General features: G+C 42.7%; 1 protein-coding gene across 2 annotated transcripts in view; it reads left to right on the forward strand.

The window, feature by feature from the left end:
- rps6ka3b (ribosomal protein S6 kinase A3b) overlaps nt 1-18261 on the forward strand; it is a 69286-nt gene that overhangs the window by 16062 nt on the left and 34963 nt on the right. Inside the window, exon 2 of one of the 2 annotated variants that reach the window (XM_085171895.1) lies at nt 815-874. In XM_085171895.1, the coding sequence (XP_085028021.1) occupies nt 815-874 (60 nt within the window). Of the gene's footprint in view, nt 1-814; nt 875-5094; nt 13837-18261 lie in introns of those variants that run through there. The other variant, XM_085171898.1, reaches the window with a different exon arrangement.

Here is an 18261-nt window from a genome sequence, read left to right on the forward strand (position 1 = left end):
ATATACGCAGTGTTTTAGTTAGAAAAAAATAACTAAAATATTAAAATGCAAAAATAAAAATGTTTATAGTTAAAATTAACTGAAAATGTCTAAATAAGAAAATAAAGGAAAATGAATGTGGTGATAAATAATAAAAAAAAAAGTATAAAATTTGAAAATAAAACAATAAAAAATAAAAGGAAAGGCAGAAAATATATAGATAAATAAATAAAACTGGAATAATAATTAAAAATAGCACAAAAAATCCAAATTAACATTAGAAAAATGACAAAAATTACATTTATAAAGTAAAATGATAATTACTTAATTTTTTTAAAAAACTTAAAAAAGAATCGATAAAAAAAGTTTATTCTAAAAGAAATGCAGAAATAGAATATCTGTATTTAATAATAAAATGCTAAATAATTAGAAATAAAGAAATAAATTTCATATAAAACTGAAATAAAAAATGAGCAAAACTACAAAATAAATTCAAATAAAATTGCAAGAAAAAAAAATAGAGAAAATCGACAGCACTGGAAAATCAATGAAAACAACGAATGTCAGCTTCCTGTTTACGTCCACCTGAAGTCCTCGGGGTCTGCAGCCCATCAAACTGGACCTTGATTGTTTCTGTACAGATAAGTGTGCCTCTGTACTCGCTGTCTCAGAGGAAGTCGAGCTGTTACCAGTTTTTCAGGTGAGCATGTCTGAGCTTGACGAGGTGACGTCGCCTGCCAGGATCACACAGAGAGCAGCTGCTAATTAGCATGTCGCTGCTGAGCTCTGCGCGTGTGTGTGTTAACGCCTGACCTTTGTGTGTGTTTGATTACAGGATGCACATCATGATCACGAGGACTCGGTGGGCGAGGACGATTCGATGTCTGTCTGCACGGTGAGTCCACGTCCCGTCCTGTGTTTTCCGCTCACAGCAGAGAGGCTGCAGACTGTGTTTGGAGCTCTCTGTTAGTCTTTCCTGGCATGTCGTCGGCTTCACTGTAAACACGCCGAGGTCTCTGTTTGCACTCAAAATGCTCTGGAGGCACTCACGCGTGCAGCCATGAGTCTGACCTCCTCGTATCGACGCTTAAACAGCTCTTCTGGTCACTTGTACATCGATTTGCGTGCGACCTCGTGTGCAAAAGTTTCAGTTGCATTCACACAAAGCAGAGTTTTTGATTTAGCCTCTGTTTGAGAAAACTGACGCCTACTCCTGCAGGATAATTGCTGGTATGAAAGTGAAGCAGAATGTAGCTCACTATTAAAATCATGAGTCATCTCAGAGCAGGAAAAAATCCTCCCTCACATCCTTGGCACTGATCGTTATCATCATTTATTTGTGATGCTCTTCACATTTCAGGAGTTGTTTTGGGATTAGATGATATTTTCTCTTCAGGCGATTCCACCTTCTTCTTCCTGTGGCCCACTTTTATCCTCTACTCACACATGCTGACTTTCATTTGACCCTGTTTTGGAGAAAATCACTGTAAATACAGGATATTTTGAAATGCATGTGGTCATGCACGAATTACTAAACAGGCCTAGTGGACCTGAGGGATCCGGCTCAGTTCTAAGATACGAAACGATCACAATAAGTACAACTGAGTCTAGAAGAGACACAAAACCAATAGAAATGCTAAATGACTGCAGAGAGAGACACAGAAGTCACAGAAGTGTGCAACATTGAGACAATTAGAACACTGATGGGTGTAAAATGATTAAAAACATGTATAATTATTGAAAACGAGTGCAATGTTGGAAAGCAAAGAAATGTGCAAAACAAGCAAAAGAAACAACCTGAAATTGGTACAAAACGAGGAAAAAGCAGCAACCAAATAATAAAAAAGTGAAACAAAGTAACCAAAAAGACACAAAAATGACCTCAAGAGTGGAAATTGATGGAAAATCACCAGAAAAATGCATAAAATACCCACAAGAAGAAGGAAAATCACCCCTAATAGGTGTAAAACATTTGCAAAATACATGCAAAGTAGCAGAAAATGATGCAAAACATTTGTCAGTAGACACAAAAGATCATAAAAAGACTAAAATCCTCAAAGAGAATCACAACATCGCTGAATTAGTGCAAAATAATGAAGAACTATCTCAAGTACTTTTTTTTTTTTCTTTAAGTACTTTTTTAACCGGGCCATACTCTTTTCTCTTCATTTGTATGTTTTCGGCATAGTCGTGATCAAAGAAAATCCGTTTCTCCTTTATATATACAGGCTTCTTCCATGCAGCGCGTAGGATTTGTTCTTTAATATTGAACTTTAAGAAGCGCACCACCGTTGATCGAGGGGGCGCCCCCAGCGGCGGCTGCACTCCCAGCGCCCGGTGAGCTCTCTCTATCCCTAGGTTCTTCTCGCTGCCCAAGTCCACGCCGTCCCCCAACTCCGATATCATCATGCTTTCCACATACCTTAGCATGGAGGTGCCTTCTATGTTCTCAGGGATGCCATATATCCTTATGTTATTACGGCGTGAGCGCCCCTCCAAATCCGTAACCTTCTCTTGGAGCTGCCTCTGGTTATCCAGCAGCTGAACAATGGCATCCCTCACTCCAATGTCCCATTTCTCCTTCCCCACCATGTTTCTTTCCATTTCTTCCAGACGTTTCCCCACCTCCTCGATCCTGCTTGTGGCGGCAGTAACCTGTTGATTTATCTCGTGTGTTAACTCGCTCATTTGGGCTTTCATGTCCTCTTTCAAACTTGTTCTCACGAGCGATAGCTCCTTCTTCATCTCTGCCTTAAGGTCTTGCATGCCCTCCGCCACTACTTCACTCACCACCTGTCTGAGGGGGCCCAGCGCTGATGTTGTGGCCTCCGCCACCATCTTCTCGCCCTCTTGCTCGGAGCGTGTTTCATTTGTCTTACTCTCAAGTCGCGTTTCTAAGCTTCGGCCTGGGGCTCGTCCCTTCTTATTTTTATCTCCGCTCATTATTCTTGAGGGGAAAGTCGTTTTTAATGGATTATATTCTTGAATTGTGGATTATTTTAGCTATCGATGCAGGAGCTCCTGTTTATGGGCTACTCTCACCACCATGACACCGGAAGTCCGAAGAACTATCTCAAAGAAAGTTTATGAGTCCTGTTTTTCAGTGACTGCTGTCTTGTGTGAGTCCTCGAGCCTCTGAATGGCTTTTTGTACCTTTAAATGTTGGTGAGCCTTCACTTGGGACTGGTGGGGAAAAAAGAGCGGTGCTCTGTAAACAAAAATAAGCACAGGTGCAGAAACATAATTTAAAGGATTAATTGGTTGTTTTATGAAATGTGGGCGTTCTCATAAGCTACAAAAGCAGAAGCGGCTCCTCAGACGTTTCAGGAGCCGTGTGGTCCTGCACAGAGCTCACGGCCTTGTCTGCGAGTGTTTGAGCAGCAGCAGGGAGGGCAGCTGCACGTATTGATTTTTTAAATGCAGAGGAGATGGTTTATGGATCGACTCTCTGGTAGGAGCTGAGCACTCATTACCTCACTGCACAGAGTCGGCAGCGCTCGCACAAAGACACACGAGCTCTGCAGCAAGAAGCTGGATGTGAAAACATCACCAGCGTCACATTGTGTGAGTGTGTGTCTGCAGGTCTGTGTGTGTGAATATATTACATAGCTGTTAATGAGTGACTTAGACTGTTCCACTCAGTGTGAAGCGAGTGTGTGAGTGTGTGTCAGGTTAAATCGGGGTAATGAGGCAGCTTTCTCTCTGTGTCACGTTGCTCAAAGTCTTCCAGTGTGCAAATGACACAAATTCACTCACCGCTACACTTGTGAGGACCTTCACTGACACAAGGGACGGCAAAGCGAACAAGTTCTGCAACGGTCAGACCGCAGAGCTTCAGAGCTGTGAGTAAGTCTGGGAGAAATGACCACACTTCTCACTTGGTTTATCACCTCAATAAGCACTTTGGTCAGTTAATGGCCTCAGTCACTGGTCTCAGGTCTTACTGAATAAAACATGACGTTCTGTAAATTTTATTCACCGGTCGTCCAAACGGAGGAGGAAACAGGGTGTGCGTGTAACTGAGACACTACACGAGCCAGGCTGATTGTAGTAAATAAAAAACCCTGAAACCTAAAGTTTAAAAGGAGAACTTACTAATAAAACAACTAAAACTTTGATATGGGACAAATAATTATGGCAGAGGGAACCAAAAGAAGCAAAAATGCAGAAAATGCAAGATGCAAAATGTGAGAAAATTATACAAAACGATAGAAAACAGCCAAAAAGAGGATTTCAGAATGATTAAAAAGCAACCTCAGTGATCATATAAAGACCAGAATGACCAAAGCCTGACCTAGCATGGCCAAAATGTGACAGAAAAGGACAAAAAGAAGGAAATGATCAGGAAGGGAGCTCAATAACCATGGAGGTATGCTACAGAGAGGCCAAAACAGTCCCAAAATCATGGACAGCAACCATGAAGACGTGCAAAATGAGAAAAAATGATTAGAATGATCGGTTTGCTCTCCCAAATGTTACAAATATGATACACACCAGACTCAAAGCAGACATGAAGACATGCAAAATGAATAAAAAGAGAGCTCGGTGATCATAAAAATACCAAAATGACAAAACAATGGCCCAAAACAGTCACAAAACAATATTGAGCAACTATAAAGAGATTAGAAAGAGAGCTCAGTGATGACGAGAAACAGTCAAAGGACCACAGAGAGACACAAACAATCAAAATGTGAAACAAAACGATGGGAAGCAACCATGGAGACAACATGAACAGAAAGAGCTCAGAGGTGACTAACATGTGACACAAACGATGAAACTATAAAGAGAGGCAAAATTATTAGAAAGATATCTGTTCATAAATGATTAAACGCCTGCGAGGCACAAAATAATCCAACAACAGCAAAATAGTTGAAGTTCAACACACAGGAAGTGTGTTTGGGTTTATTCTGTGTCACTGTGGTCAGATTTCATCACAACATGTCAGGAGACGCTTTGGTGCAGATCTTTGCTGAGACTTGGTGAATCTTCGTGAGTCAGCTAACTTCAAAAGCTTGCTTTCTAATTTCCATCCTGAACTCCTGAAAAGCCTCGAGGCTATCGTGAAGAGTGGACGGGAGCACTGAGTTTCATTTCAAACATGTCAGAGACGTAAAAACCTCACTGCTTTTTTAAAAACTCTTTAAGTTGTACTTGCTATTAATGGGTCGACCCGTAGTGCCAACAGCAGTCAGTGATGTTTGACCACGAGCCAGAAGGAAATTCACCAGCAGCTTTGCAAAGTAGGATTTCATTTCCTCAAATATAGCAGATATTTTTGTTTATCGTTTGGCAGGAAATGAGAGGAACTGCTGTGGTTTGTTATCTAAAGTGACAGAGACTCGTTGGATTGGCTTAGATGTGCACTCACATGTGCAGACAACCACCCAACTACGCCTGTGAGCCAGTAAGAGCCGATAAAAAACAGATGAAAAGCACTGAAAACACACACACACACTCCTCAGTTCTCATTCACACACACACACACACACACACACCTCAGCTCTCATTCACACACACACTCGCTCAGATCCTGAAGCACCTCCATCACAGCGCTGTTACATCCATTGAGTCGATAACACACACACACTATCATGAGCTCAGGTGTGACTGCAAGAAACACACATTCAGTTGACACACTGACATCATCGTTCATTGTTGAGTCAGTAACACACACACACACACACGCCTGGTTTGCTATCTTTGTGGGGACATCCCATTGACATAAAGCTGTCCTTCGCTGCTTACTCTAACCATCAAAAATGGTACATTATTAGACAATCGACATCGTTTTTAAATCCAGATTAAAAACACATTTTTATTCACTGGCTTTTGACTCAGTGGTTGACTGACTTGTATTTACTTATATTTTATTGTTTTCGCTATGTTTATTATTTTATCTTATTATTTCTTACATATTATAAATATGTAAGAAAAATTGTGTATGTTTCTGTTCCGTGTCCTGTGTACTGTTTGTTTGTATATTTGTCTTTTTGGCTGCTGTTACAACCAAATTTCCCCCTTGTGGGACAATTAAAGGATTATTCTATTCTATTCTATTCTATTCTATTTTATCTTGCAGTCACACCTGAGCTCATGATAGTGTGTGTATGTGTTATCGACTCAATGGATGTAACAGCGCTGTGATGGAAAACGCTACGTCCAGATGAACAGAATCCACTTTTGGAGATATTATTTTATCACATTTATTATTCTTATGGTATCTATTATGTTTCTATTGTTCAGCACTTTGGTCAGCCTTGTGTGTTTTTAAAGTGCTATATAAATAAACGATGATGATGATGATGATGATGATGAAAAATGAATGCCTAACCCTAAACCTAACTATAACATTTTGAGTGTGAAAAATGCCTTCAACCCCATGAGGACCTGGACTTTGGTCCCCACCAGTATAGTGAATGTCAGATTTTGGTCCCCACCAAGATAGTAAGAATCCATACACACACACACACACACACACACACACACACCTACACACACACACACACTCTCACACACACACACACACACACACACACACACACACACACACACACACACACACGCTAAGGCCCCCAGTGAGGCAGAAAAGAGTTTCCAAACAGCCGAAGGAACATCGTTGCTCTCTGAGGGACCAACTAACATCTGCTGCCATCTGCCGCTGCTGTTCAGCTGTGTGTGTGTGTGTGTGTGTGTGTGTGTGTGTGTGTGTGTGTGTGTGTGTGTGTGTGTGTGTGTGTCAGACACAGTATCATGTCTCATCAGGATGAGGTCACTTGTTCGCCGTGGGAGCACCATGTTGAACACACACGTGCACCAGCTTCGTAGTTTGTGTGACCTGCTGCGCCGCGGGTTTTGCTCTCCCAGCAGATTTCACTGGCTGACTGCGTCGCTCTAAATGGTTTAAATGGGACTTCTTAAATATTTCATAAATGCGCAGGTGTGTGCAGCCTCGCACAGTGAGATTTGTTCCATCATCCTCTGAGAATCGATTGAGGCAATGCCAAACTTATGATAGCACCTTCTCCTTCCTGTGGCCCACTTTTAAAAACAAAACATCTGCAGAGACGTGCGATTTAACGTAAAAGTGACACAAAAATGTTAAAATAAAGAGATGAAAACCAGCCATGAAGAAAAGAGGAGCTGATAATTAGAAAGATGCAAAATAAGTAACATAAGACGTAAATATACAGCAAAGTGGTTGAAAATAACTATAATAATAATAATAATCATTGTGAGATTATGGAAAAATGTAAAACAAAATATCCTAAAACTACATGATAGAAATAATGACCACAAAAAGCATGAGATACAAAATGACCAAACTGTGACATAAAATTTCCAAAACAGGGATGAAGATGAGCACAAAGAACAGGAAGTGATAGCAAAAGGATACTCTCATGAAGCTGCTGAAAACAGTTTGAAAGCTTTTATGACTCAGGCTATTATAACAGGATTAATACGTTCAGGGACAATCAGCCCATCAGTTTCCCAGAACAGCGTCCTGTTATTGATTAGCCGAGCGATTGGTAGTGTTTAGTGAGCACGTGTGTCCCGGAGAGAACAGCCAGTGAAAGCTAATGTGTGATTAGTTTCAGAGGGTTAATGAGAAAAGTCCAGAGGTGGGTTTCAAAGTAGCTTGCAGATTTGTAGGATCTATGGGAAGGCTGAAAGGCCTTAAACAGCGCCCCCTGTGGATGTGTAGAGTGATGTCTGTGGATGTTTGTCCTGGTGTTTGTGTGGGTGGCAAAATAAAATATGTCCGGTATCTGTGAACAGTTACCGGTAGAAACACCTTGTTGCTGATTAAATGAATGATTGCTTGATCATGAGGAGCAGTGATGTTTTTACAGGTTTCACAGGTTTTACAGGTCAGTCAGGTGCACGCGCTGCTCAACATTCATCACGATTTTGCTCCTTGTTTTTGGCTGTTTAGGTTACTGCATGACCAGAAGTCATTTTCAGAGCTGAGCTACAATTAATTTGGCCAGTATGATTATCAAACACACTTTGGAGAATTTGATCGAAAAAGGCGATTCTTGTATATAGGGGTGGGCGGTAGAAACGGTAGAAATTTGGCCAACTGTAGAGATTTTGACTATACCGCTCTACTGCAATAGCGCATGTTGATGGTGTCATCAAGCTGCGCCTGTTTTGGTCCAAAGCATTGCAGCGGCTGCAAACAATATCATCTGCAAATTACTGCGCTCCCTCCACTTCCCTACCATTGATTCATTAATGCTGAATTCTCTCGCAGCTGCTCTATTCCCCTGTTGTTGCAGTATATTAATAACTAACCTCGTATTGTGGATGAATAATCTCAGTTGTTCTCCTGACTGAAGTTTGGTCTGTTTATAGCATCCTGCTATGTGATTGCATTTGTCCCTGACCACTAAAAACCCTCACATTAACTTTTCTCGAGTGGAAAAAAGTTAGCATTCACTGTGCTAATGTTATGCTAACGTAGCTGTTTTGCTAGCAATCACGTAGCACATCATTATATACCAACTAGCTTAACTACAGTAACCCTACTAACGTCACTGCTGTTTAGTTTCCTGTCTTCATTTATGTTGGAAGTGATAGCAAAGCTGTACGTTTTAATTTTTTTTATTGATCTCTCACTCAAAACATGCTATGTCATGTTTAGGTAGAAACTAGCGAGCTAACTTCCTGCTAACTTCTAACTCCGTTAAATTTAATAAATTCTGTTTTCATGGATGCCTGGATGTAAAGCAGGAACGCTGATCATTTTATTAAAGGTGAAAGAATTTAGACCGTTTTTAACTCTCAGTGTTCGTTTGACTTTGGGACCTGAAGAAGACGGAGTTTTGGACCCAGATTACTCTGCAAGGCTCCTGACTACGGCAGCCGTAATGCTCCGGCTTCATAGCTTACCAAAGTCATATTACATTTTTTTTGACAGATTTCTGTGCGCTGTGTACCACATAAAATTGGTTCGAGGTCAGTAACCACAACCAGAATTCATACATAAGACACACTGCTGATTTTTGAGAAAATTAAAGGATTTTAAGTGTGCCTTATAGTGTGGAAAATACGTTATACAGAAGAAAAGAATATATCGTGATATATATCGTTACCGCACATGCTTCAAATTATACCGCGATATGGATTTTAAGCCATATCGCCCAACCCTACTTGTATGTTAGTTAATTGATTTGTAATAAATGAGTAACTGAGCTTTGCTCCCCACCTCCTGCCTGTCTTGAATGTTTCCCTCCATCAGCTCTTGCACTCACCTTGCTTTCCCATTTCTCTTACACCGTCGGGTTGTAGTGCACGGTGCATATTGATGGATTATGGTGTCTTAAAGGGTTTCAAAGCCAGTGGCCGGTGGCCAAGAGTGCAAAGCTGTCTGGAATCTCAGAGGGGTGTCCGTCCGACTCGTTGGTTACTCAGTCTGCTCTCTCGATAACCAGCCTTTCCAACTTTCTGCACTGTACAGGAGAGTAGACAGGATGGAGCTGGATGGAGGTGTAATTGTATTAGGTTAATGTCTAAACCACTACACTATTGATCCCTATATTTGAGGTCGTTATAATGCCACAACACTGTAGGAAAGCACAAGCTTTTATATGCACTTGCATGAATGGTAAATCTGTGAAGGCTAGATGATGAGGTCATTATTTAAATGTGCAGCAGTGTGTTGCTGTGTTGCTGCTCTGCTACATGTGCTGCAGACAGCTTCGTAAACAGGAGTCACAGCTGCTGTGACGACTCTGTTTCAAACAGAAGACAAGTGTCTATTTCTCAGTTGTTTTGTTTTGGGAAAAGAAAGATGAAATCTAAGTGAATAGAGAGGATATTATGGTGTGAGCTGTATGTGTCTGGTTCTAGTGTGAAGCCTTAAACGTCACGAAGAATCTGCTTGAGCTGCAGACGAGGGTGTTTGAGCATGTCTGAGTCGTCTTTTCGACTTCAGCTCAGTGGGCGAGGATGAGACGAACATCTGGAGGAAGTGCTGGTTTTCTGGTTGGCATGAATCACATCAAAAGCAAGAAATCAGATAGGCTTCTAGTAAACTGCCTGCTCATAGTCATAGTTTTATAGAAGAGGTTTGCATAAATTAATGTCAAAACACACGTTTTTTTAGGTCACCTTCCCTGTTACTGTCCAGAAATGAGGCAACATAACCGACATGACGAGCGGTGGACTGTGAAGCATCATTGTAGCCACTGACAGGAAGTCTGATGGTCTTTCTGAGCGGCGGTTTTACATGTAAAAATGGTTAAAATAAGCGTGTACAGCTGCTGTGAAAGAGGTTCGTCAGATGACTTCATTATGAAATCAAGAAGGCTTCTGTGGCGCCGCTCGTGTCACGACTTCATCATCAGAGACACTTCGATTAGAAATAAATCAGCTCGGTCGTCATGGTAGCCAAAAAGGACAGCTTCAAAACAACACAATGGCAGACGTTCATCTGCCGTCTTTTGTGTACAGTCTCTGCATTGTTACGTGCAGGTTAATGCGGTCTGAAGTTGCCGCTGAACGCTCGCAGCTAACGAATCCCGACATAACATGTGGAGCTTTATTTCCTCGTTCCGACCTGTTTCTCCTGACGGATCGCCGGAGGAGGAGTGAATTATTCATTATTCCCTGAGAACGAGGTCTTTACCACAAGTGTAAAAAACGTGATGAATCTCCTTATTAGAGAAGTCATGTTTCAGATTCTATAAATCATCCTCAGTGGTGTGTGTGTGTGTGTGTGTGTGTGTGTGCGTGTGTGTGTGTGTCTGTGTGTGTGCGTGTGTGTGTGTGTGTGTTGACTGTGTACGAAGCGCTCATGGCAGATGGTGTTTAATCTTCTCCGGCCATCTGGACTGACTTTCTCTGGCGTCTTTTAAACGCCCACACACACACACACACACACACACACACACACACACACACACACACACACACACACACACAAGGCATTTTACTGAGTGCGCTCAGGTGTGTGTGTGTGTGTCCATGTGTTGTGTATATGAGACAACATTCTTTGGAAACAGCTCATCCAATTACAATTTAGACGGTCACAACCTTCAGACCTGCAACAAAAAACGACAGACACTGTGTTTTTGAGTGTGTGTGTGTGTGTGTGTGTGTGTGTGTGTTGTCTAGACTGGAAAGTTGTCCTCAGATTTGGGGCTGTTTGTTCTTCTTCTCTGAAATCTATTTATGTGTTTGGGTTCAGCACTTAGAGGCTATTTGTTCTCATCTGTGGTCATCACTGTGAGTGCGCATGTATTTGGGAGGGAGGCAGGAAGTGTGTGTGTGTGTGTGTGTGTGTGTGTGTGTTGCGGGTCTGAACACCTAAAATGGAAACCTCTGCCCCTCCCACGCTGGCTAAAGTGGATATTGATGGATACAGAAAGCGCGAGAGAGAGGAGATATTGATTGATAGGAAGAGTTATAAAGCGAGGGAGGAAACATGTGTGTGTGTGTGTGTGTGTGTGTGTTTGTGTGTTTGTGTGTGTATTAAAGTGAAGAGGTGGATAATAAGGAAGAAGAGGGGAAGCTTTTTCTCTCTGTTTAGTTTCTGTCGGGATCACTCTGTGAATTCCTTTGTGGTAATAGGCAGGGTCACTGTGTGTGTGTGTGTGTGTGTGTGTGTCTGTTTTGTGAACGAGGCATTGTGGGTCTAGCCATTGTGAGGTCACAGGGTGGTGATGTAATCTGTGTAACGCGGCGCCGCTTTTCCTGAGCGCAGTGGTTACTCGCTCTCTCCAGGAACAGATTTATCACACACAAACAAACCACACACACAAAACCTGGCCTTGTGACCTTTGACCTTCACTCTCTGTCAACCTAGCAGTGTATCAATGACTCTACATGCTTTGACCTTCCTTATAAGTGAGGAAAAAACCCTGTAGGGCCGATTATTACCTGTTAAACTATCAGTTATTGTTTTGAGTCTTTCAGGAAAAATGTTCATCCTGACTTAAAAACATCCAAAGTGATGTTTTTATTCCTGGACTGTTACAGAAGCTTAGCATGACCTGCAGTTCAAAATAATCCTCCTTTGTCTCACACTGAGTGGTGGTGCCGTTTTAGCTCCGCCCCCCTGAACACTGCCACACCTGTGTCTGATTGCTGGTTGTTTTTATGGACGGCTTCTTCAAATTAAACACATTAGAAACGTGTAAATTTACTTTCACAGTTATTGTGAAGCAGAATCGGCTCCGAGCATCGTTTCCAGTTTTCGTTTTGCTTGATTGTTTTTCGTTTTCTTCCTTTAGAAGTTCAGCGGACACAAAAATAGGACTGCAGATTGCCGCGATGACGGGCCGATAAGTCTGCGTGCTGATTGCTTTCTTTAATTTAAAATCAGCTTCCTGTTGTTGTTGTTGTTGTTGTTGTCGGTGATGAGCGGCGACGCAGTGATGAAAGGGCCTGCAGCCAGCAGTTATTGTTCAGTCTGCAGGTTCCTGATTAAACGCTTAATCTGTGAGACGTAATTTCACCCAGAAAACCTCAGGTTACAACGTCGTACAACGAGCAGCGTTGGGATTCTCACTCGTGGAAACAGCTCATAATGTTGTATATTCATCATATTTCATTCGTGCTTCGGATGTAAAACAAAACGAATATTAGTGACAATGTTTAAGCAAAATATCGACTAAAATAAGTAAAAAAACAAATATTTTTTAAGACAAAAGCTAAAAAAACTCCCATCTGTGATCGTTTAACCACGTAAAAAAGGTCTCTGTGGCTCATGCGGAAATATCTGAGGGGGATTTTGGATGATGAGCGAGGAAGAGGAGGTTGTTTTTATTCATTTATTGTTGTATTAATATTACCGAGGAGGAGAGGAGGAGGTGGACGAGAGGAAGATGCTCTCAGATGTCTGACTGACCCTAGCTGGAATTTGACACAGAGACTCAAAGCTGCCCGCCTCCTCCTCTTCCTCCCCCTCTGAGCCTTCATCATCATCCTCCTCTTCCTGTGGAATTTCATGTCACACACTTCCTGCTCTCAGAATCACAAACGCCGTCTGGTTTTCTTTCCTTGTTATGTTTTATTTTAAACAAACTCCTCTCCTGCTTGTCCTTTCTCTCTTATTTCCTTTCCTTGTGTCATGTCCTTTCCTTACTTCCTTTTCTTACTGCTCCTTTCCAGTCAGTTTTCCTTGTTTCATCATCTCTTTATCGTTCCTTTGTCCTCTTCACCTTCATAGGTACTTTCCTTTTTTATCTCCTCGTTAATTTCACCTCATCGTTTCTCATTTCCTCTCCTCTTTCCTTTTTAATTTCTCTCCTGTCTCGTCTTTTATTTCATTTTTTCTTTGTCTTTCCTTAATCTCTTCTATTTCCTTTTCTTATATCCTTGGCTCTGGTCTGTTTCCTTTCCTCACTTCCTCTTTTATTCCTGTTCTTGTCCTCCTGGCCTCTCCTGTCATTTGCCCTCCTTTCCTCTGTTTCCTTCCCTCCTTTCCTTTCTAATCTTTTGGACTCTGCAGAGGTTTCCAGCTTCATCATTTTAGATGTATTCAGACGATGCGTTCAGTGACCTGTGGGAAATCACACTGTAATATAAACAGTGTTTATCACATGACGCTGCAGACAGACGCAGACTCTGAGGGCGCTGATGTAAAGTTTGTTGGGGCGGGGTGCTCCAAGGACAGATGTGTGCCTTCCTGTGCAGATGTTACCAGGGAAACAATGACAGGACATGCTTTAATCACCAGGACGAACAGCTGGAGGGCCTTCCTCTGTCTGTCTGTGTGTGTGAGAGGGAGTGTGTGTGTCCATCAGTGCTGTAACACGTTTGTCCAGTTAGTGAGTTTGAGCGGCAGCGTGGTGACAGGAGACAAGCGGGATGAAGACACTTTTATTTAACGTTAGAAGCAGGCAGTACCAGGTACACACACACACACACACACACACACACACACACACACACACACACCAGACATACAGACTGTTGGTACAGATTGTCGTTAGCTGGCTGTCTGCGTTTGTTACATTTCTCGTGATTCACAGTGTCTTTGGCGTCCTCGTAGTCTCGGTGTGTTTGCATTGTTTTTGAAGTCTGTGTGTGTGTGTGTGTGTGTGTGTGTGTGTGTGTGTGTGTGTGTGTGTGTGTGTGTCAGGTTTAGTGGGGGGTTGTGAGCAAACGTGCAGCTTTGCTTTGGCAGCAGAAAAACATATTCTCGCTGTAAGGGAGCGTCAGCTATTTCTGCCGTTTCCTTTCATGACTCATCTTAACTCTGCATATTTTGACTTAAAGTTGGAGTAAAGTTATTCAGACATGAGCGATCTGCTCTCGCCAGATGTGGCTCAGGAGGTGGAGATGCGCCGTTTGATCCCAGCTCCTCGAGGCTGCAGCTTAAAGCGCATAAAATAAAAGCAGTGTGAACGGGTGAATGCAAACCCCAGCGGGTCAGTAACACAATGCTGAGCTTTTGTGATGCTCTTTAGGTTTTCCTCTGTTGGCTGAATACGTCAGAGCCTGAACAATGCTGGACTGTGAGGCCGGCCGCACCAACAACGAGCGATTTAGTGGTGTGTAATTAGCGAGCAGACGTGGATGGATGTGAGCTGAACGGCTGGAACTGAGTCGCAACACTTGCCGGCTGCTTTGATTGATTATTGATGAGTATTTATCTCTGACTGCAGGATTTATGTGAGCGATGAGCCTCTCACATGGAAGGAAAAAGTAATTCACCAGTTTTTGCTGTGCTGCAGTGTGTGTTTGTGTGTGTGTGTGTGTGTGTGTGTTTGTTGGCATCAGATGAAGCGCTTTGATTTCCTCTAATGAGAGGGGAGAGCGACCGAATGAAAGGACAGTGGGTCTGCTGTCCAACAGATCACAGCGAGGTGTGTCGTATGGACATATCACCATGGTAACACGGTTGGCATGGCGACAAAGTTTTCTGTCTGCGAGCTGTCCCCCTTCCTTTGTCCACATCTCTCTCTCTGTGTCCATCCCACTGTCACTCAGTGTCTCTCGCCCCGTGTTGACGAGCTTCGTTAATTAGAGTTTCGTCTGATTGATTTACAGGAAAATGATCAATATGTGTCAGATAGTCGGTCATAACAGAGTTGAAAACTTTTCTTTCTTCTAAATTTTTTATATTTTTTGTTAGTTTTTTGTTTTTTTAAGTTTAGTTTTGATGTTTCGTTCCCGTGTTTTTAAAGAGGAGATGACAGGAGGGAAAAAACACGGAAAACTCGTGACAATGACTGAAGACGACGTGCGCTGGCAGCGTAGAAAACAGCGATGTATTTACAAAAACATAATTAAGTTAAAAGAAGGCGCATTAATCGGCTGTTTGCTCGGCTGACGGCGTGCGTGGAGGACAGGAGGAAGTCGCGGGGCCTGTCGGGGACAGGAGGCTGCAGGAAGGTCAGAGCTTTTACAGCTGAGCACGAGCTCCGCTTATCCAGATAATCACCCTCCAATCAGCTCCTGCAGGACAAAGCTTACCACAGCCGAAACAAAACAGAGACACCCAGTGACCGGCCGGAGTTTTTTAAATGTAACTCATTATAACGTCAGTAACAGTGGAAAGATGTTTGCATGTGTGTGACGACCTGTTTGCTGTGACTTCAGGCACCTGCACCAGCACATTACAGACCACTGAGTCTTTGATGAGTAATGTCTAGAAAGGCTGTGGTGCACGTGTGAAAGCAGCACCTCGGGACCCGCGGTGGACTTTTCTCTTTCATTACCGTTCACTTGACAAAGGATATTGTGACTGATGAGCCCGCGAGGAGAGTTTCTGTGCTCTACATCATCTCAGCCTCCAGAATCACATCCTCCCAGCCGCCTCTCTCTCCGCGTGCTTCTCGGTAGATCGCTTACAAAATCTGAGCCTGAGCGCGTCTGATGTGCCGAGCCGTGATTGAGGATCTTGTCTTGCCAGCTCTTGAATTAATGATGATGTCCTCCCTCAGCTCCTCCTCATCTATTCTTAATGCTCTCGCTCTACTATAGAGTTCGGCCTCTGCTGCAGATCGTATCCGCCTCTCTCCTCCATCTTTTACCCTCCCTCTCTCATTTCTTACTCGTGTCTTTTTTTCTTCTTTTGATCCGCCGTCTCGCAGATTAAGCTTTTATGTTTCTTTTTTTTCTCTTGTTGCTTTCCGCTGTCAGATTTGTCCCTTTCCACCCACACTACCACCATAAAATAAGATAAATTCTTGGTGAAATGAAAAGTACAGTGGATACAGTGGAATACAGTATTTCTTCCTTTAGCAAAGGCAAAAATTCAAGAGAATTTAAGTTTATAAGCTCTAATCGTTCATTTCTGAAATGTTAAATTCTGAGTTGTTTATGGAGATTACACTAAAATAACAGTATTATACTGTAAAGCTCATATTGTGTACAGCACACCATCGTCATAGCGTTACAAGTTTATAGTAGGGGTTGAATTCTGAGCTCTGAACTCATTGTCACGTTCACAAAAGCAGTTTGAGGTGATTTCAGCTTTGTAACGTGCTCAGGTGGGCTGTGGTGTTTAAACATTACTGCCAAGAAAATATCCCGACTAGGAATGCACCGATACCGGTATCGGGTATCAGGCCACTCCTGTCACCTAAGAACAGGAAGCTGAGGTATCGGTGGTCCAGGCTGCTGCTGCTGGTGTAATTTGTCGGGATTAGGGATGTACCGATACCACTTTTTACCGATACCGATACCCGATACCGGTATCTTTATACCAATACCCGATACCGGTATCTTTATACCAATACCCGATACCGGTATCTTTATACCGATACCCGATACCGGTATCGGTAAAAAGTGGTATCGGTGCATCCCTAATCCCGACGCATTACACCAGCAGCAGCAGCCTGAACCACCGATACCTCAGTTTCCTGTTCTTAGGTGACAGGAGTGGCCTGATGTGGTCTTCTGCTGCTGTAGCTCATCTTTTTCAAGGTTGGATGTGTGTTCTGTTCAGAGACGCTCTTCTGCATACTTTGGTTGTGATGGGTGGATATTTCAGTTACTGTCAGACCTTCCTGTCAGCTCGAAGCAGCTCGCCCTCTGACCTCTGACATGCTCGGTTTGAACTTTATTGTTCCAGTGATCAGTGCTCATAATGAGCTCAGTGTGTGTGTGCTTCAGATGGGTTTTCCCCTTGTGGCTCCTCAGTGGGAGTGTCTGTCCTTATATGGTAAGGACAGTCAAAGCTTCTTTTTTCAAGGGACAGCCAATCAGAAGAAAGGTTTACTTCAGACACGAACAGGTTGGATAGGATGGGCTGAAGTTCTGCAAAGTATAAGATAAACAAGGATTATTTTGAGCTCTAATTCATGCAAAGCTACTCTTTTTTTTTTTTTTAAATATTATGTTTATTGACTTTTATATTACAGAACAAGCAAAGAATAATAGTACAGTTAACATGAGATTTATATTAAAGGATTAGGATTGGATTGATATGTTTATTGATTAGCATTCAAATATCTCAGTGAAGACAGAACAAAGAACATAGTCCCCAAAATAAACAAATATAAATTAAAAGAAACAACAATAATAATAAAAATAAATAAATAATAAAATTCATGCAAAGCTACTCTAATGCAATCCGAGAATAACAGGCCCCCTTTAAACAGAAAAACATTGATGGTCCAAGTCGTTACATGACAGCAGATCATCTGCAGTTGGTCACTCCCAACAGGTTAGAGTCATTTTAATGTTTTGGTCCTTGAACTCTCCTAATAACTGGCTTCATGATTAAACGCACAGATTCAAACGTTAATAGAAAGCGTCGTCCTGCTGTCCCTCTGAGTCCCACACCGTGGCGTCCTGCTGTCCCTCTGAGTCCCACACCGTGGCGTCCTGCTCTGGGTTTTCTGTTTCTGTAGGTGGAGCTCTTTTCTTTCAGATCTCCTGCGGGTGGCTGTCGCTGTCCTTGTGCAGCCGTCCCCTAACTTACCGCAAAGCTCGTAAAGTGTCATATTCAGCTCTCGCGCAGAGACCGAGCTTTAAAAGGCATCGTTTGATTGCATTAAACGTTTCTGCTTTTCTGCTGAACCCGCGCTTTGATCTCTTTGACAGGTGCCTCTCAGATCTGAGCCTCTGCGTTCGCGCGCGCACGTCCGTGTGTGTCACTCGATGCGAGGCCGACGGAAATGCACTTGATGCCTCTAACCTGACAAATCCCAAATGTGTGTCTCTTTGTGTGCTTGCGTGTGCGCGCGGTGGCCATCCGGCCTGTTAATTTGATTGCGTAACGGGCTTAGAGGGCACAGATTGTCTGGAATGGAATCCCGCTCGCTCAATCCATGATAGCTGCTGCCATGGAGAGAGGCTTTATACACACACACACACACACAC

Source organism: Neolamprologus multifasciatus, chromosome 9, assembly GCF_963576455.1.
Source record: "Neolamprologus multifasciatus chromosome 9, fNeoMul1.2, whole genome shotgun sequence".
NCBI classification, from domain to species: Eukaryota; Metazoa; Chordata; class Actinopteri; order Cichliformes; family Cichlidae; genus Neolamprologus; species Neolamprologus multifasciatus.